Raw genomic sequence first — 18097 nt, forward strand, 5'->3', positions numbered from 1 at the left:
GAGGACCATACGTGACAAAGTTCCCGATTCACAGGCGCCAGCAGGAACACAAACAGCTGGAAGATCCATCTTCTTATAGTTTTTGACCAAAAGTCTTAAAGGGAAAGTGCAAAAGTTCAAGAGGGCTAATTAAGAATTGGCCAATGCCAGAAAAGAGCAAGTTTCTTTTAGCTCCCTGATCTCACAGCTTCACAATCACAACATAAACTAGCATTATAACCCTGTATTCAGGGAAACAGAATGCCAGCGAAGACACCCATCTACTTAAAGCCTTCCACACCAAAGCGGGGCAAAAAATTTAAACTGAGGGACATGCTGTCTGGGGACATGATCAGCTCACCGCTGGGAGACCTGCAGCACAACGCCCATGTTGGGCCAGAAGGGGAGGGCGACATGTTTGGGGATGTTGACTTCCTGCAAGGCAAACTGGACATGCTGCCTTCCCTTGCCCGCCCACTGCATTCCGGATCAGACGCAATGGGTCGGCGCCTGGATAACGTGTATGAGGCAGACTCTAAAGGCCTGCACCACAGTTCCCATGGTAACTCTAGTCATGCGTCTTTTCTCAAAAGCACAATCTCCATGCCTTCCTTCCTTTCTCCAGAGCAAGCTCCTCCCAAGCCCCCACGTCTGCACTTAGCAGAGAACACCTCCCCGGGGCTACACCAGCAGAAGCAGCATTCCCTGGCTGTGAGCAAGGAAGGGGTGTCAGGCTGCAGGGAACCTTGCCAAGACCTCTCCCTGTCTGCCTCCATCCCTGTGCTGAGGCACCTGGCTCCCTCCACAGGATCCTTCTCTGAGCCCTCCTCCGATGACTCTACGTCAGACTGTGGTGGCCCGCCCGAGCCGGGTCGAGGACTGAGCCTGGACTTCGATGCAGGCCTGAGCAACGAGGACCTGCGGAGTGAGTTCAGCGAGTCCCCCGCACTCTCTCCAACACTCTCTCCCACACTCTCCACAGCGTCTTACCCCACTTTGTCATGCTCTGGGTCCCTCACCACTCTGGATCTGGACCTGGGGCCGTCCATTCTTGAGGATGTTCTTGAGATCATGGACCGTTACAAGAGTACAGAGGAGCAGGGGGAGCTGTGAGCTGACTGAAGGCCTTTGAGCATTTATAATGTAGTGGTCTGTGTATGACCTTGAACTTGCTAAGGTCACGCTCACTGGTAGTACACATCTGACACTGTAATGACTTGTTGTGATGGAATGTCCGCAAACTGCAAGCGTAGAGCTGCACAGTATGGACATAATATCAAAAATAAGGTGGCGAATCCTTGTGGTGATGTGGTTGACATGTTTTATGTAGACCAAAACATTGTTGGTTGTCAAGTCACACGAATGATTACTAATCTGGAATGTCCAAGACTGTTCGCACAACAGAGTTTGAAAAAATGCTTTATGAGAAGACTTAATTGCAAAATGCAGTGTTCTGTTAAATCACTATTGCAAAGACAAATGACAAAATGTGTGGCACCATTCTACCTTTCAGAGGCTCTTAATCAAGTCATTTATCCTTTCAGCAAACCACAGAAACTATGATTTGTCACTGATAATAAACAAAGAAGAATTATAACAATGTCTGTTACTGTGTTCCCACTCACTGGAATTGGAGATACAGAATCTTAAACAGCACTTGTTTAATTTGTTTTGTACATCTACTTTGTTACATTCAATATATAAAAAGATGGTAAAGAGACTGAAATTTTGGCTGCCTTGTGATTTGGAGGTGCAAGATTTAAAAAAATGGGACAAAAACACAGCAAAAACTCAGTAACAGCATTCTGTGGTCTTGCTTGTTACTTCAAGCAAAATGTATCAGTGTAACTAACTTATTAACTTGGATCACTGATGTCCATATTCATAGGTTGCCTATAAATTCAAAGATAGTTATTAATGAAGGCTCATTTTTATCTTTCTTTGAGTATTATGTCACAGTGCATTTCATTATTGATGTCTTATTATAATGTGAGATATGAAATGATCATGATGAGCATGTAAATAAAATATTATAAACCATTGCTGTGTTTTTTAGTCTCTAATGAAACAAACAAACAAACAAAATAAAAATAAAATAAAAAAATATATATATATGCAAATATATATATATATATATATATGCGCATTTGCATATGCAGCAACTTCCAAGTACCTGCATGAAAAAAAAAAGAAAGAAAATAATTAATCTCTAGTAGTTTCCACGTCGTATAGGTTTTTCATTTCTTTACCCACCCCCACAGCCGCCCGTGTAGCTCCGTTTCTATCTTCCCGATCGATTACTTGGGTCTTCGTTGTTGTTTGTGGGTTGGACTTCGATGACTTTATCTGCAAGCTAAACCAATTAAATGGTCCGTTTACAATGAACCAACCAATCGTAGTCGCTTAAGAGAATCTACGCTTTTTAGACGCGACAAAGCGCTGCTAAACAGAGTCGCTAGCTAGCTTACATGAGTGTAAGGTGTTAAGGACGTATCAGCGTATTACCATTTGATCGTTTGACTGCCATTTGACAGTTTGCAGTAAATACTTAAAAGGAGGTGATACGGTTGCTGTAAGGTTTTGCCAGCAATAAAAATGAAGTGAGTAACGCTAACTTTTGTAACGTTTGTTACACCCCCCCCCCCCCCCCCGTAAGGTTTGCTAGTTAGCTATCGATTGTTAAATAGTTCAGATATCTTGCTAGCACAGGTGTCCCCATAACTTCCGTTGAATATACTGTATATAATATTACTGCATTTAACAGTGCATTCAATTTCAAACTACTATTAAAAATTACTTTCCTAGGTTGAACATAGAGGGGTTGTTAGTCTATTTCCCATATGACTACATTTACCCGGAACAATACTCTTATATGCTTGAACTCAAGAGGACACTGGATGCTAAGGTATGTCAAGGGGGTGCATGTTATTTCCTTATATAGCTAACTACCACTTTAAGTAGCACAACCTTTTCTCCTGCTGTAATCTCTTCCCAGGGTCATGGAGTCCTAGAGATGCCTTCAGGTACTGGGAAGACCATCTCGCTCTTGTCGCTGATCGTTGCTTATCAGAAGGTGAAAACCTGTTATGTCTGAATTATGTTTTGTACAGTAACAAGCAATTTGAATGATCCATGCCAAGCAAGCAAGCTGACCAAAGCAAAATTTTTCTTTGCCTCCTCCATGGCATGCAGGCTTACCCTCTTGAGGTCACCAAATTGATCTACTGCTCTCGAACTGTGCCTGAGATAGAGAAGGTGTGTATGGTCTTTTTTTACACAAACTAAACATCATTCTTGAAGTATATGTTGAGAAGTCATGGCATTTCTTTCCTCGCTTTCTTAGGTAGTGGAGGAACTGAGGAAACTGATGGACTTCTATACCAAGGAAACCGGAGAGAAAAATAACTTCCTTGCACTGGCCTTGTCTTCAAGAAAAAATCTGTGTATCCACCCTGAGGTAGATGTTTCCTTGCTAAGCCCTGCAAGTGTGATGAGAAAGTTTAATTGTATCTGTACTAGCAGTTAGTCTTTTGCAGCTTATGTGGTTTCCTGTTTATTTACTTTACTCAATGTCTAATTGTTTTATTAATCAGTGCCTTTATTGCTTAATAAACTAAATATGTAATGCAACTATGTCTAATTGTTTAATTAAATAGATTTTTCATGAACACTCAAAACTGATTATGTAATTATGTCCTAGGGAATGCTGAATCTTTGTCCAGGAACCTGATCCCGGTTGTTCCTGTTTCCAGGTTAGCTCCTTGCGCTTTGGAAAAGAGGTGGATGGAAAATGTCACAGTCTGACAGCATCATATATTCGAGCCGAGCGTCACAGTAACCCTAGCCAACCTGTCTGCCGCTTCTATGAGGTAAATGTAGGGAAAGCAATCAAGCAAGCATCAATCATAATGTTTAGAAACTGCATTTTTTAAGCATCACCTAAATGCATTTTTAAAAAATTATATATTTCATTCTTGCTTGGTTTAATTTATGAATGTCTAATTGTATCTGGGAAGGAGTTTGATGCTGTGGGCAGGCAGGTCCCCATTCCACCTGGAATTTACAACCTAGATGACCTGAAAGAGTTTGGCCGTCGGAGAGGCTGGTGTCCATACTACTTGGCTCGCTATGCAGTATGTATTTTAACAGAAGGATGTGGCCTTAGTAAAAAGTACCATTTAATTCAGCACAACTTATTGTGTATCTGTATTAGTTAAGAGGACGATGCATTTCTGTATTTGTTTAAATTGATGAGCTTATGGCTTTTTTTTAAATGCATATACATTTCAAGGTGAATATTTATTACTGTTCTCCTTCTGTTTTATTCAGATTCTCCATGCTAATATAGTTGTTTACAGCTACCATTACCTTCTGGACCCAAAAATCGCAGACCTGGTGTCTAAGGAACTTGCAAAGAAATCTGTTGTTGTATTTGATGAAGCACACAACATTGGTAAGACCCACATAAGTTGTTCTTACAATGCCGGACTTATCAGTGTTGATGATTAAGTGTCCCCTCCCCAGACAATGTGTGCATTGACTCGATGAGCGTTAACATCACCAGGAGGACACTAGACCGCTGCCAGGCCAACGTCGACACTCTGCAGACTACCATTCGGAGGTTAGCAGTGTTTACGTATTGGTGAAAAATTAAACAGACAGTATGTGGATCAACACAAGGTATTGTAGGCACATATGTATGTATTTTTATGACCATACATCATTTGCCTTAGCGGGGAACAGTGTTTACTAGTGGGTGCTTCTTTCTTATTATGAAGGATAAAGGAAACAGATGCTGCTAAACTCCAAGAGGAGTACAGGAGATTAGTGGAGGGGCTGAAAGAGACCAGTGCAGCCCGTGAAACTGACATCTACATGTCCAATCCCATCCTGCCAGATGAGGTGCTCCAAGGTCTGTCTGGTGCTTTTTTTAATAAAATCAGTTCTCAGTGCTTATGTAGGAAGCGGTCGCCCTGTTGGCGTGTTTGCACTTTTCCGTGATGACAGCACTCCCCTAAAACCATGCCATATCTTTGGTCGCGGGTTCCGCCCCTGCAGAGGCGGTCCCAGGTAACATCCGCACAGCGGAACACTTTGTGGGCTTCCTGAAGCGTTTTCTGGAGTACCTGAAGGCTCGTCTGCGTGTGCACCACGTTGTGCAGGAGAGCTCCCCTCAGTTCCTCAAAGACATCTTCGAGAAGGTGTGCATCGACCGCAAGCCCCTCAGGTGAGGTGGAGCATCGGCCTGCACAACCCATGTGGCAGCTCTGTGCTGAATTATGCAAATAACTGCATCGTCTCCAAAAGATTTCACTTTCCTGAACTAATTTGACAGGAAACCGGGAAAGGACATTATCAAATTAATGGATATTTCACCAAGTAATGTTTAAATGGACTGATAATTGCCCGTGAGAAGCGATTTGTGTGTAAATGTTTTAGCCTATGCTCGTGTCCATCATAAAATGTTTGCTACCTCTCTGTAGATTCTGTGCAGAGAGGCTACGTTCATTACTCAGAACCCTGGAGATTGCAGACATCGCTGATTTTTCTGCCATTACTCTGATCTCTAATTTTGCCACTCTGGTCAGCACATACAGCAAAGGTAAAAGAGCTGCCCCATATTCTGATTCCACTACCAGCAACAAGCAGGTTTTTTAGGAGCCTTGTGTTTATTTCAGTGTAAAAAGTAGTAACTATATTCTTTTTCAGGCTTCACTCTCATCATTGAGCCATTTGAAGACAGAACTCCAACAATAGCTAATCCCGTTCTGCACTTTAGGTGGGTTAAATGACTGACAAATCTCAGGTGCAAGGACTAAACATTGCGACAAATGAATACTGAGAAAAAGGTTTGATAATTCTCTAACGCATGTTGTGTGAATTACACAACAGGAATGTTCTGAATGTTATGGAGTCAAAAACCTTGTTCTTTCAGCCAGTAATTGCCATTCACAGCCTGTTGACCTCTTTCTGTAGTCGAACTCTAAGACAATTCACAGACGCTAGTTTGTGATTCTGAATTTTCTCTGACTTTGTGTTCCTTTTCTCCAGTTGTATGGACCCCTCCATTGCCATAAAGCCGGTGTTCGAGCGGTTCCAGTCAGTCGTTATTACCTCCGGGGTAAACTACCACCTCCCATATCCCCCTCTCTTCCTCTCTCAGTGCCCCTGTTTCAAACGTTCCATTATTAGATTAAGTGTGCCTCGTTCCCTAATCTGAGACTGTAATCCTGTCATTAGGAGTGTAATGCCATCTGTGCTGGACAAGTAAGAAAGCAGGGCACAGTTGAATCCAGTTGGATGTAATTCCTATAATTATTCCGTTCCTGCCAGTACTCACCTATTCTTCTATGACTAGGGCAATTAATAATGAGGTGGTGCTATATTAATGTATACAAATATAAAGACTTTACATGTGTCAGAACCAAGACTCTCAGCCCTGGTATGTATCCACTGGGTTTGTGTGTAATACTGTGTCTTATTGTTCCTCTAATTAGACTCTGTCTCCACTGGACATCTATCCCAGAATCCTCGATTTCCACCCCGTTACCATGGCTTCCTTCACGATGACTCTGGCACGCACCTGCCTTTGCCCTCTCGTGAGTGTTTTGTCAGACATTAACATGTGCTTGTGTTTGGAAGACCCTCTGCATCAGACTCCTGTGAAAAGAGGCTTGACAAAATCCTGTAAGTGAATACTTCACACTGGTCATTTTGAACATTTTCCAGATTGTTGGGCGAGGGAATGACCAAGTGGCCATGAGTTCCAAGTTTGAGACCAGAGAAGATTTTGGTGAGCATCTTCTTTTTAAATACGGGTGCCCCACTCCTGTGTGACCCTGGGCTATGTTTGGTTAGGGATGGAGTTAGCCTGCGCAGGGCGATAGGTGTGTAAGACTGGAGTAAGAGCAGGCAGCCCTGGTTTAGATGGTTTCTGCTTTAATGGGCCCTGGGAGCGTGAAGAGACGCTTTAATTCACTGCATTCCACAGCTGTGATCCGCAACTATGGCAACCTGCTTCTGGAATTGTCTGCCGTTGTGCCTGATGGAATCGTAGCATTTTTCACGAGCTACGTTTACATGGAAAACATTGTAGCTTCATGGTATGAGCAGGTATGTGATGACAAAACCTAGATATTCTACAGCACCTTTTTTAAAGCAGTGAACACTGTGCATCTTAAAGACCTACGAACGGCCTCCGCTGTGCTTTCTGGCTTCGGCTTTTCCGTAGGGAATTCTGGAGAACATCCAAAGGAACAAGCTCATCTTCATCGAGACACAAGATGCAGCAGAGACCAGCGTGGCTCTGGAGAAGTATCAGGAGGTCAGGGTCTCAGCCTCCCGAGTGCTGTTGCAGCACTAGACACTCTTCAAAATCAGACCAGATAGAAAAAGTAGCGCTTCCTTAGTAAGTGTGCGGTAGTACAGTAGTTTAAAATACTTCTTCTAATGACCTTTGATTTCTGACATAATGGTCCAGGCCTGTGAAAATGGCAGAGGTGCCATTTTGCTGTCCGTGGCCAGAGGAAAAGTGTCTGAAGGGATCGATTTTGGTGAGTATTCTGGTACAAGCTAAAAGTCCCATAACTGCCTATTAACTATATGATAATCTTGTCATCTCGTCATTTAGCTGATACGAGAAACAATAGATTTTTCTGTACAGTGAATGAGATATAGAAGGTCCTTCCCTAAACAAAATTGGCCTCTGACTAAACCCCCCAGTTCATCACTTTGGGCGAGCGGTGATCATGTTTGGAGTGCCATATGTGTACACCCAGAGCCGAATACTCAAGGTCTGTGGAGTCCTCCTCATCGCATCCATGGTTCTGTTCTGAACTATCTTCACATGGCTGCACCAGTACCTAACGCTGCTCCTCTTCTTCTGGTCCCATCAGGCCCGGCTGGAGTATCTCCGAGACCAGTATCAGATTCGTGAGAATGACTTCCTGACCTTCGATGCCATGCGCCATGCAGCACAGTGCGTGGGCAGGGCCATCCGCGGCAAGACAGACTACGGTCTCATGATCTTCGCTGACAAGGTGAGCGCGTCTGCTTACCGTTCTAAGCGTTTTGTGCATTTAAGGTTCCAAGCATTGCATCACTCTCACCATGGCCTCTTCCTCCAGCGGTACGCTCGGGCAGACAAGCGAGGGAAACTGCCCCGCTGGATCCAGGAGCACATCACAGACGGCAGCCTCAACCTGACCATCGACGAAACCATGCAGCTGGCCAAGCACTTCCTGCGGCAGATGGCCCAGCCGTTCAGGCGGGTAAGACCAGTGCCCTGCTGCACCCCGACCAGGGGCAGCACAAACCCTTCCTCAGATGCCCAGATACAACATTGTCCCCCTGCAAAGGTCGTCAGCGGCCTTTTCGGCCGATTGGGGAATGTTGGGTATCTCCTAAGTGGGTGTGTGAAGAATATAGTGTGTAGCCCATGAGAGGGACCTCAAATGGTGAATTTCGGTTATAATAATCCTACAGGCCTGACCTGAATGTATTTGACTATTGAAATTGCCCTTTCTCTTCTCCTCATGTTTCGCCATCCTATTTCTGTTTGGATCCACTCGCTTGGCTTGTGTTGCAGGAGGACCAGTTGGGCCTGTCCCTGCTGACCCTGGAACAGCTCCAGTCAGAGGATATGCTGCAGAAGATCTCTCAGATTGCGCAGCAGGCCTAGTGCTCACCTTGGAGCATGGAGCACATGGCTCATGGTTCGAGCCCAGTCACCTGTATATATTTTATAAATGGTTTGATATCGTTTTTTTTTTCATGTTCCAATGCAATGGCAAAAATAAATGCTGATATTTTCCACAAGTCTAATGACTTATGACTGAGTGAAACATGGAACACCTTTGAAAGGTACTGAACGGTGGAGTACAGGTGAGCACTTCAGCCTGTTGAAGCTGAGGATTTTCATATAGAAACACCCTACCACATGTTCATCTGTAAAGGCACAAAACTTGATTGGCTTTGGTCAGCTATGCTTTGAAGTACCTGCATTCTGTCCACTCGCAGTACTGTGATAGTTTGGTGGTTCTGTTTTACTGTACAGCAATCATTAATTAATTCATACGTTCCAAATTCATAAGCTAATTAATAAGTTTATTCATTCATAATTTCAAGGAAGGCCGCCCATTAGATTTAACCATGTTGATGTGTAGGTACAGTTAGTATATTTATGCTGCCTGACAGAAAACTAGTTTGAATAGCTTTACATTGTACCTTTAGTAACATTTCTAGAACTTTCTGGCAATAAACACATGCCCATGTGCACACAACCCACTTTTCATGATTGTTTCAGAATTTGACAAAAACTCAGTAAATCAATAAACATTAAAATGTCTATATTGAAATAAAGCCTTGTTTCACTGGCCCAAGTCATGTTATACAAGATTAATATTTACAATTTTACGTGTTGTGTAATGTACTACATACAATGACTTAAGTCTATACAAAATAAGTAGTGCTATAGCTGACTCTTCTAAAGCTAAGCTGTAGTGAATGGAAATATCCTAGCTGGTTGTAATAAGTTAAGATTTTATAGTACAACTGGTCTTTAAGATCTGAAAGAGAAGACTGATTGCAGAACACTCCAAAAGCCTTAAAAAGGTAGATGTGTGTAGAAGGTAGCTGGATCTGGTCTTTCCCTGATACTATGAGGAATCTCCAGTATAAACTGGTCCACTTAATCTTTACCTACTCAACCATTGTAATAGTAATAATAGTGTAATAAAGAAGGAAACGATCCTTTATAGTGTAAAAAAGGGAGACTGATTGGTCGGTGTAAAGATGGAGCTGTGGCAGGAGCTCCACCAGCATCAGCGTGGTGTGGTAAGCTCCAGCAGGCTAACCAACATAGCTAACAGTAACCTCCTCCACTTAAAGAGCTCTTCAGGGCCAGACTCTGGGTGCTGGAGCTGAGAGCACGAGTATCTGTTAGTCTGCTGGAAGTCTGGAAGGCAAAAATGTAACGTACGAAATAATTATACTGGCTTTACATATAAGATAACATAACCAAAATGAGATTAAGAGCCTGAAATTAGCCCCAGTGTACCATTAGAGAATTAAGTGAAAAGAATAGTAGCTGATTGGACAAAGGTTTGTTGTTTGGATGTCCTCTAATTAGAGTAGTAATTAAAATTCCAGTGTTGCTTTTTTTAATACTAGCACAATGTGCAGACATGAGCAGGTTGGTCTCCTTGCTTACCCCTTCTGCCTCCTGACTCCCCCGCATTCCCACATTCAGCACATTCTGGGAGTTTGCCCTTTTCATTCTATTACAAAGAAATTGTCACAGGCTGGTAAAACACTGCTTTGTTCAGACCTACAGCTCCACTGGGGGCCTCTCCAATGCCCCTCCACTAAAACTCACACAGACTAAACACACCACACTACAACCTAAGAGCCCACAGGCTCAGCCTGATGGGACAGACCATTCACCCATGTGCGGGGGGAGTCGCGTCTGGTGCTCTGAGCTCTCTCAGCTTCCTCACCAGCTTCTCGCTGCTCCGCCTTATGGACTCGCAGAGCTGGGTGAAGGACCTGCTGTGCCTCAGATTGCCCATGCTGCCCTATGTCCACAGAGGGGTGACGTGGCATGAGGCATGTGCTCTGCAGGGGCTGCGGTGTTGAAAGACAATTAGAGCTGCGCATACCCATCTAGTGCTCCCCTCTTCTGTGTAGACCCGCATTGGCCATCTGTCTCCTGAAGGTCAGGGAGAAAGAAGTCATGTTGAAAAAAACAACAGAGCAAGATGATCACATTTACTAAGATGTAATGCGTGTTGAATTTGTGAACTGACCTGGCACTCATATGCGAGCATAGACAGTGGTATTGCAAGAAACAGGATAGTGAAAGTGTTTGTTGCCTTAGTATTGTAGCACATTAGAGATTAACAAATGACAATCAATTTGAGCATGTGAACATGCATAATAGATTACTTACAAGTTTAATGAACTGTGAATAAATGACAGAGCTTCTTATGAATTCCCAAGAGGACTTATAAAATGTATAGAGCTAATTCTAGATGTGGGATTTGCTTCTGGAATCTGGAGCCCCCACAAAAGGACCAAAGAAAAGCCACTGTCAGTATAGTAGGCCTTCTATAAGCCTGAGCACATAAGAAAGTCATGTGACCTACATATATGATCTGAAGAGTTGGTGGCAATTTACCTTCCACTGATCCGAACTCTTTCTCATGGGCGCGTGTCAAGATCTCTTTGTACAAAGCTTCAGCTTGCCTGTATTTCCCCTGCTTGAGATAGCATGAGGCCTGTATACATACAGCATACTCTCTGAACACTTATAACACACGGAAATCCCATTCATCCTACAACACAGGACACTTAGACCTATATGCATGCACGTGAAGGAAATTTGCTCCTGGACTTAGTAACACAAAACCATGCACATGATAAACATGTTGAAAATAAAGTTGAAAGGTTATCTCCAGGTCCTTACCAGGCTGTTTTTGGTCTTGGCCACATTGGCGTCATCTGGGCCCAGCTGACTCTGGTATATCTGCAGGGCTCTCTCATAGTACTCCTCCACTTGCTGGTACTTGCCCTGGTTCTGGCACAGCAAAGCCAGGTTGTTGAGCTGCTTGGCCACATCAGGGTGGTCTGTCCCCAGCATCTACAAGAAAAAGGGGCACTTTGAGTTGGGTACTGGTGGTACTAACAGATAAACACAAGTGAGCAGATCAACAACTTTTCTTCACTGATCATGACGATCAAGGTCTAGTAGTTGTGCTGCTACAAATGTCTCCAGGTAGTTTAGCATTTACTGATTTTAGATAGGAAATTTGAAAGATATAGAACAACAGAAGCCACTCTGAAGTGTGAAATATTACATACTTGTGTTTTTAGCTGTATAGCTGTGTGAGGCAGATTTCCTTGCTTGCCTTAACTATGGTGTTCATACCTTTTCCCTGATCTCCAGTGCTCTCTTGCACAAAGGCTCAGCCTCTTTATACTTCCCTCTTTTGCCGTAGAGCACAGAGAGGTTATTTAGAGTAGCTGCTACCTGCGCAAATAGCAAGGAAACAGGTGAATGCATGTATTAGCTGTGCCATTCACATTTTACAACAACATTCATTCAGAATGTGAGAGATGGCAAGACACAGGCACATACTGCTGGGTGGTCTACGCCGAGGGTCTTCTCACGTATGGCCAGCGCGTCATTCAGGAGGCTGGCTGCTTCTTTGTATTTGTTCTGGTCCCTGATTAGAAAAAAAACAGAAGCCTTCACTGTAAGCCCACAGCTCACGAGATGAGGACAGCGCAGCGCAAACAACAGACGGCAATGACAATCCAGCCTCTCATTCACCTGTATACCAGTGCCAGGATGTTGAGCCTGGTGGCCACATCCGGATGGCCGTGTCCCAAGGTCTTCTCCAGGTACTCCAGAGCCTGCTTGCTCGTAGCGGCCCTGCAAGGCATACTGGATCACCAGGTTGTGGATCGTTCGGAGCCAGGCCGGGATCTCGTAGCCTCCCTGCTGTACCAGGGAGGGGCTTCCTAGGGCACTGCTATGCAGCTGACCCACTGCTGGGGCAGAGGGATCAGAGTTGGTGTGAAAAAGTGACCTTGAAGTGACCTACTGCAGGCAAAATACATTTTCAAGGGGGTATTTTGAGGGGCCAAAGGTATTACAAATCCACCAGCTAGGCTAAATCAGTTGGGCCTGCAGGTTGGTGTAGAAGGTGCCGATTCAAAGAGATACTTGCTTTGTGTTTGCTCCTCTTCGTCAGTGGGAAAGAGGTAATCAAGAGACTGCTTGGTTGAAGAAATGTTTTTATCTTCCTGTTGGACATACACAAAACAATCACTTAAATGGAAGTTCATTATCATATCAATGTCCTGAAACAGTCAAGGAGGTATCTCATTTCATGACATATTAGCTAGCAACTCTAGAGCCAATTAATTCCTAGAACTCTGCTGACTCAGAGCCATTTAAATATGGTTCGTCCCTTTTTGGGGGTTTGTGGGAGTTGCAGTACCCACCGGTAATGCCTCAGCCGCGTCATGCTTACGGAAGCTATTCATGAACAGCAGGTGTCTGTTTTGCTCCTCGTGCATTACCACCTCCTGCTCGCACTGCTGCAGCCTCTGCTGGGCGGTGGTCATCTTGTAGCGCAGCCATCGATTCTCCTGGCACAGGTGCCACACATGGGTACGCAACTTCTGCTTCACGGCCTCCAGGGAGCCCAGGTGTGCTGAGAGAGCCATCATTACCTGGGGTTAGGAGACAGAAGACAACTAAAGAGACACACTCTTTTTGCCCTTAAACTTAATGCAATATATAGGAGCGTGCTTTTGAATTTTGGCACGTTACAGCATGGTTACGTAACGTAGGAACCCTCAGCTCCAAGCCCGGAGGTGTATCATCCCGCAGAGTTTACTTCTAACCCAAATCTAACACACCCCATCCTGTTAATCAAGGCCTTCGGTAGCAGTTTAATTTTAAAGTTGGTTGCATTGCAACTAAACTTAGCATGGCAGCACAATTCCTGGACCGGCACCCTTGATGTAACACATAGCTTGTTGCGTCAGCCTGTAGATGTTTGACATTCCTGAAGCCCACCTGTGCCTCGCTCAGGCCAAGCTCGATCCTCTCTAGTGACCGTAACATGATGCAGGTCTTCTCCTGCTCCAGACCACCGCCCTCGCCGGCCGGCCGTCGCCAGCTCCTCCTGCAGGCCGTCGAGCAAAGCGCGGTTCTCTCCACGCAGGGCCTCCAAGCCTGCAGTCACCTGCCGTGTGCTGCACAAGATCTCCTCTGCTGACAACATCCCTGATGGGCTCTGCCCTGAGCGCGGGAAGACGCTCTGACACTCACTGGGTCACAATAAGCTTCCTTCAGCAAGGAATTACAAACCCAAACTACAAAGGAGGATTAAACAGGGCATGCTGTTAAACTGCCTGTTGATACATCATAGAGAGCTGAGGAAGGACCCTCCCGCTGCAATAAAGAGCTCGACAGTGAAAGCGAAGTGAGAACTGCCATAATCTCCAAACCAAAACATCACAAATGTGTTTAGCAATCTGCTACAAGACACAAGCCAGCCACTAAAAAGATGCTTTATATTCCATAAAACTCTCTTCTGGAAAAAAAACAAAAACACACACAAAAAAAACAGCAGCTCTCTAGCAATGATTTCAGCTGTGAATTTCACTCATGTCAATGCAAGCAGTTTTTGCAAGCCATTAATAATGCATGCAGTGATTGTTATTATTGTTCAGTAATGAACTTGAATCAAATATCAAAATATTACATTTGTCTGTCAGTTCATGATGTGAATAAAAGTCATGATGTGAAAAGTATGCTGGAGGATCAATGACCATTGCAATACTACTTTCAGAACAATTGAAAGGCTTAAAGTGTTACTTCTGCAAGTAACGCTTCTATTCCATTGTTCCACTGTTCATGTCATCAAACTGCTAAAAGAACCGTGAAGGAGGCGATACCTAAAATCCTGTCTAAGGCAAAATAAAAAAAGAACCTCTACCCAAAATGACGCCATGAGCATTCAGTCACAATAGCTGTCCATGACCCCATTCTCTATACTTTCATTCACCCTGAAAGAAGTCATCTGGTAAGCTACAGTGTAGCAGAGATTGCTGTATGGAAAACTGTTGTGAAGATCACCCCCAGGGCAACGGGGAGACGATGAGAAAGGACTACAAATCTAAAGAAAATATTCGACAGTAAATAGATAAGGGACATTTAAAAGAAAATCTCACAGCTATCTTTTTAAAAAATGTGCTTCTACAAATACCTTATCATTAGTGATCTGTATCAGAGTGCATTGACACAAAACTTTAAATCTCATGTTGATGTTTGAATAAACATTTTTCCACACACTGGTCTCCCCATCAATTAAATGGTGCTCATAGAAGAAACAAGGTTTTGAGTACAGTTATTTCTTTTTGATATCGCATATGTCTGCATTTGCACCTCTTTTATTGATTGATTGATTGATTGATTACAGTCTCAAGTGTAATTACTATGTTGGTTAAGATAAGAAATTTAAATAAGGTATATAACTTATTAATTTTATTTGAACATATCTGCAAATACGTGATCAAAACATGGTTAAATGGATACATTACTAATTAGGAAAATCATTTATATTTAATAACTGCTGAGAAGTATCCAACTAGTTAGGTCCCCCTTAGCAAACATTTTTTCGCTGTGTTTACACACGGTAAATTGCAGGAGAGTTTGCTGCTGATTATTAAGATAATCGTATGATCTGTCCAATAATTAACCTTCATAAGGTGTGTGAGGTAAACTGAATCACAGCTTGGATGAATCCGGTCTCTCAGTCGGTCACATGTTAGTTTAAATATCCTATTGCCAAAGGAAATTAAATAAGACCAAAATCAGAACGCAATGTTGCGTTAGTTACTTTGGCCTAATTTAAATTTAAATGTGACTAGGACCTGAAAATTAGGTTATATTAATAGCAGTCTGATAATGATAAATATTTAAGACTACTTCTCGAACCTTATTTTATAATGTAAGATTATATATGTAAAAACAAAAAATAATATAAATAAATAATAATAAGCATATAAGGATGTAATATGCACAACTATACACAACAGCAAAACTTTAATCGTCAACGAAGTGTGTTCAGCTTTGTTCGACAGTGACTGTTTACCTGCAAAACACCCTGAAGCCGATGAGACTTGTTCCAGTAGGAAGCCGGGCAATACGGCAGCTAAAACTCAATTACAGCTCAAATACTCTGATAAAGCCCAATAGCTCCATTTCTGTTAGGTATGAATCCAGTCTTGGAAGCTGGTTTCACCGCCGTTCACCAGCAGTTCCGCCGTACTGTCTCCGCTGCTCTGCCAGTGGCTGTCTGCCTGTTACAGCTTTGAACTGCCTGTCGACCTAAGTGGTGACCTGTGCAAGCCTACGAATTGTGTGCTCTTTTGGGGATTCTCTGTATATATATATCTCTGTATATATATTGGTGACGGAGACGTGTGCTAAAAAGCTGACAATAGAGGAAACTTAATTACTTATTTAGGACTTCATTATTCGTACGATTTTCATTTGCCATCCTTTTTTTTTTTGGCAGATAGGATATCACAGTACACAGTACACCATGAGCAGTCATAAAGGATATTTCTTGTTCATGTATATTATGAATATTCCGGAGTTTTCTAAGTAGTTAATTATAACGGTAGATAACACCGTCACATAACGTTTTCTGTGTTGGAGGATGCCGGGGGCGAGCCTTTGAATGTCATTTTAATGGCAACCTTTCAACCAGCTTAGAGAGGTGTGAGATTTGCCTGCATGAATAAAATAAGGGGCGTTAGCTTGGCTCAGGTCAGACTTGCTTAGTTTGACAAACAAAACCAACTAGGCTGCCCAACCAGCAACATCAGTGCTGACATGAATGATTCCGCAAACAGATATTTAGGTTAAAGTTTGCAAATAGCTGTAAGGGCACAGATGATTCAAAATCCAGATAATTTGGCACACAGCAATGCAGGCATAAGTAAGAAGTCAGGAGGAGGAAGATTTAAGAGAGACACCAGGCTTTCTGGGAACAGGAAGCGAGAACGACTTGTGTCCAAGGAATCGGTCACATTGCTACTCCTGGAGAGGAGATTGGGAAGGCGTGTGCGTACTGGGCACAGAGAGTGGCAACATAATGGCAGAGGAGCAACTGCCCGCTGACTGATATACGAGGCAGGGCTAATTGATGGTTCAGCTGCCGGACAGTGGTGCTGTGGGAGGCAGACTCATGCCTTATAAGGACTGAATAGGGGAGAGACCAGCACGGCTCTGGGATGGGGGTGGGTGGGTAGGACTACACTTCCCACAGAGGGGAGGTAATCAGGTCAGTAGAGCCGGAACAACTCTCACATTTATATCTGGCTGACAGTAATACATTTAAAAGACAATATCTAGTGGTGTACTGGAGTGTCTCTGGGGGATAGTGGAGCAATAACAACAGGGAAAACTGAAGAAAATGCTTTCAGTGCTTGTCAAGCTGTTTTATTTTCTCTTTTCTCACTTTACATTGGTCATGTCATACAGACGTATTCTCATGTCATACGTTGGTGTTTTTATGTTCCATGACACTAATCCCATTGCACGGACCTTGAGGTGCCAACCTTCCACTATGTCTTCTTCTTCTTCTTCTTCTTCTTCTTCTTCTTCTTCTTCTTTTTCTTCTTCTATATATATTAGTATTATTATTGGAATAATAGGATTAACCATTAAAAGCCCGCTGGCGGCAGACTGGTTGTTTTAGGTGGAGTTACCAGAAAGGGGTTTATTTACTGCTAATTAGACTTCAGCCTTTACTATTTCTTTTAGATATGGCAAGAGGTGAATGAGGAAAGAGCCATTTTCCATGGCACACCAGATGCTATGAGGTTTATGTGTGAGTGGAAGAGGTGCTAAACACAGGGAACGCAATCAACAAATCTGCGTCAAGCCAGCCAGTGCGGCAGCTGACTCCCACCACACAGCTGTTACTGCACGTAGTGACCTCGTCTGCCAGAACGTGTGTTGAGCCTCTGGACAGAAGATTTGTGTATGGCCTGCAACGTATCATTTACACCACAATCAAAGGCATTTTCACTAGCACTGAAAAACCTATATGACTCTTAAGCACCTGCACATGTGTCATGGCCAAAATGGTACCGCCATGCTTTCGTGAGCAGCCCGCTGAACCCTCATTCAGAGTCACTGCCTACATGATTACAGTCCTGCTTCCACACATTCTGCAGCTGGTCACTCTGAAGTCAAGAGGCAGGGGTCACTGGAAGAGTGGATGGGTAAGTGGGTAGACAGACCAAGAGCTGAGTCAATGCAATTCAATCAGACGAGCTGGCATGGGGAAACCGACCGGCACTAAACTTAGCAGGGGTAGCACAAGGCACTGATCGGGCTCCAGTTTCAATGGAAGAGGTTACTATGCCAAACCTACATTTACATGCATGCACACATATAAAAATGCTTTTGCATGTTTAGAAGCAATAACACTGATATAGGAGTGTAAGGATACATAATTCAAACTATTATAATCCACACTTTGCTGGAATCAGGCAGTACTGCTGAAATCGACATGTCAAACTCACA

The 18097-nt window shown here is 43.5% G+C and overlaps 3 protein-coding genes across 3 annotated transcripts; 2 read left to right on the plus strand and 1 right to left on the minus strand.

Moving 5' to 3' along the window:
* On the plus strand, positions 1–2019 carry zgc:154093 (uncharacterized protein LOC777623 homolog). The gene has a single exon (XM_026997685.2). It carries the CDS (start codon positions 241–243, stop codon positions 1090–1092), a length of 852 nt encoding a protein of 283 aa, XP_026853486.2. The 5' UTR covers positions 1–240; the 3' UTR covers positions 1093–2019.
* A 398-nt stretch (positions 2020–2417) lies between these two features.
* On the plus strand, positions 2418–8796 carry ercc2 (excision repair cross-complementation group 2). Its single transcript, XM_026997684.2, has 23 exons — positions 2418–2579; positions 2785–2884; positions 2975–3052; positions 3172–3234; positions 3323–3436; positions 3732–3848; positions 3996–4112; positions 4309–4432; positions 4504–4600; positions 4758–4891; positions 5038–5206; positions 5463–5581; positions 5689–5758; positions 6031–6100; positions 6477–6578; positions 6709–6772; positions 6971–7092; positions 7211–7303; positions 7460–7532; positions 7702–7772; positions 7875–8018; positions 8106–8249; positions 8567–8796. Exons 1-23 carry the CDS (start codon positions 2575–2577, stop codon positions 8657–8659), a joined length of 2283 nt encoding a protein of 760 aa, XP_026853485.1. The 5' UTR covers positions 2418–2574; the 3' UTR covers positions 8660–8796.
* Positions 8797–9771: 975 nt separating this feature from the next.
* On the minus strand, positions 9772–13776 carry klc3 (kinesin light chain 3). The gene is given in 14 exon segments (XM_035534233.1): positions 9772–9934; positions 10190–10256; positions 10476–10553; positions 10638–10687; positions 11156–11255; positions 11444–11617; positions 11906–12007; positions 12116–12203; positions 12311–12400; positions 12402–12531; positions 12711–12786; positions 12988–13218; positions 13568–13652; positions 13654–13776. Coding segments are annotated over 14 exon segments (1527 nt in total). The 5' UTR covers position 13776; the 3' UTR covers positions 9772–9800.
* Positions 13777–18097: the final 4321 nt, after the last annotated feature.

This window comes from Electrophorus electricus, chromosome 15 (genome assembly GCF_013358815.1).
Source record: "Electrophorus electricus isolate fEleEle1 chromosome 15, fEleEle1.pri, whole genome shotgun sequence".
Lineage (NCBI taxonomy): Eukaryota > Metazoa > Chordata > Actinopteri > Gymnotiformes > Gymnotidae > Electrophorus > Electrophorus electricus.

What these genes read in the sequence shown, in the direction of transcription:
- zgc:154093 (XM_026997685.2), top strand. Translation starts at nt 241, where the DNA reads ATGCCAGCGAAGACACCCATCTACTTAAAGCCTTCCACACCAAAGCGG.
- ercc2 (XM_026997684.2), top strand. An exon ending in TGATGAAGCACACAACATTG is followed by an intron (nt 4,433 to 4,503) that starts GTAAGACCCACA and finishes TCCCCTCCCCAG; the next exon opens with ACAATGTGTGCATTGACTCG. An exon ending in CAGTCGTTATTACCTCCGGG is followed by an intron (nt 6,101 to 6,476) that starts GTAAACTACCAC and finishes TCCTCTAATTAG; the next exon opens with ACTCTGTCTCCACTGGACAT.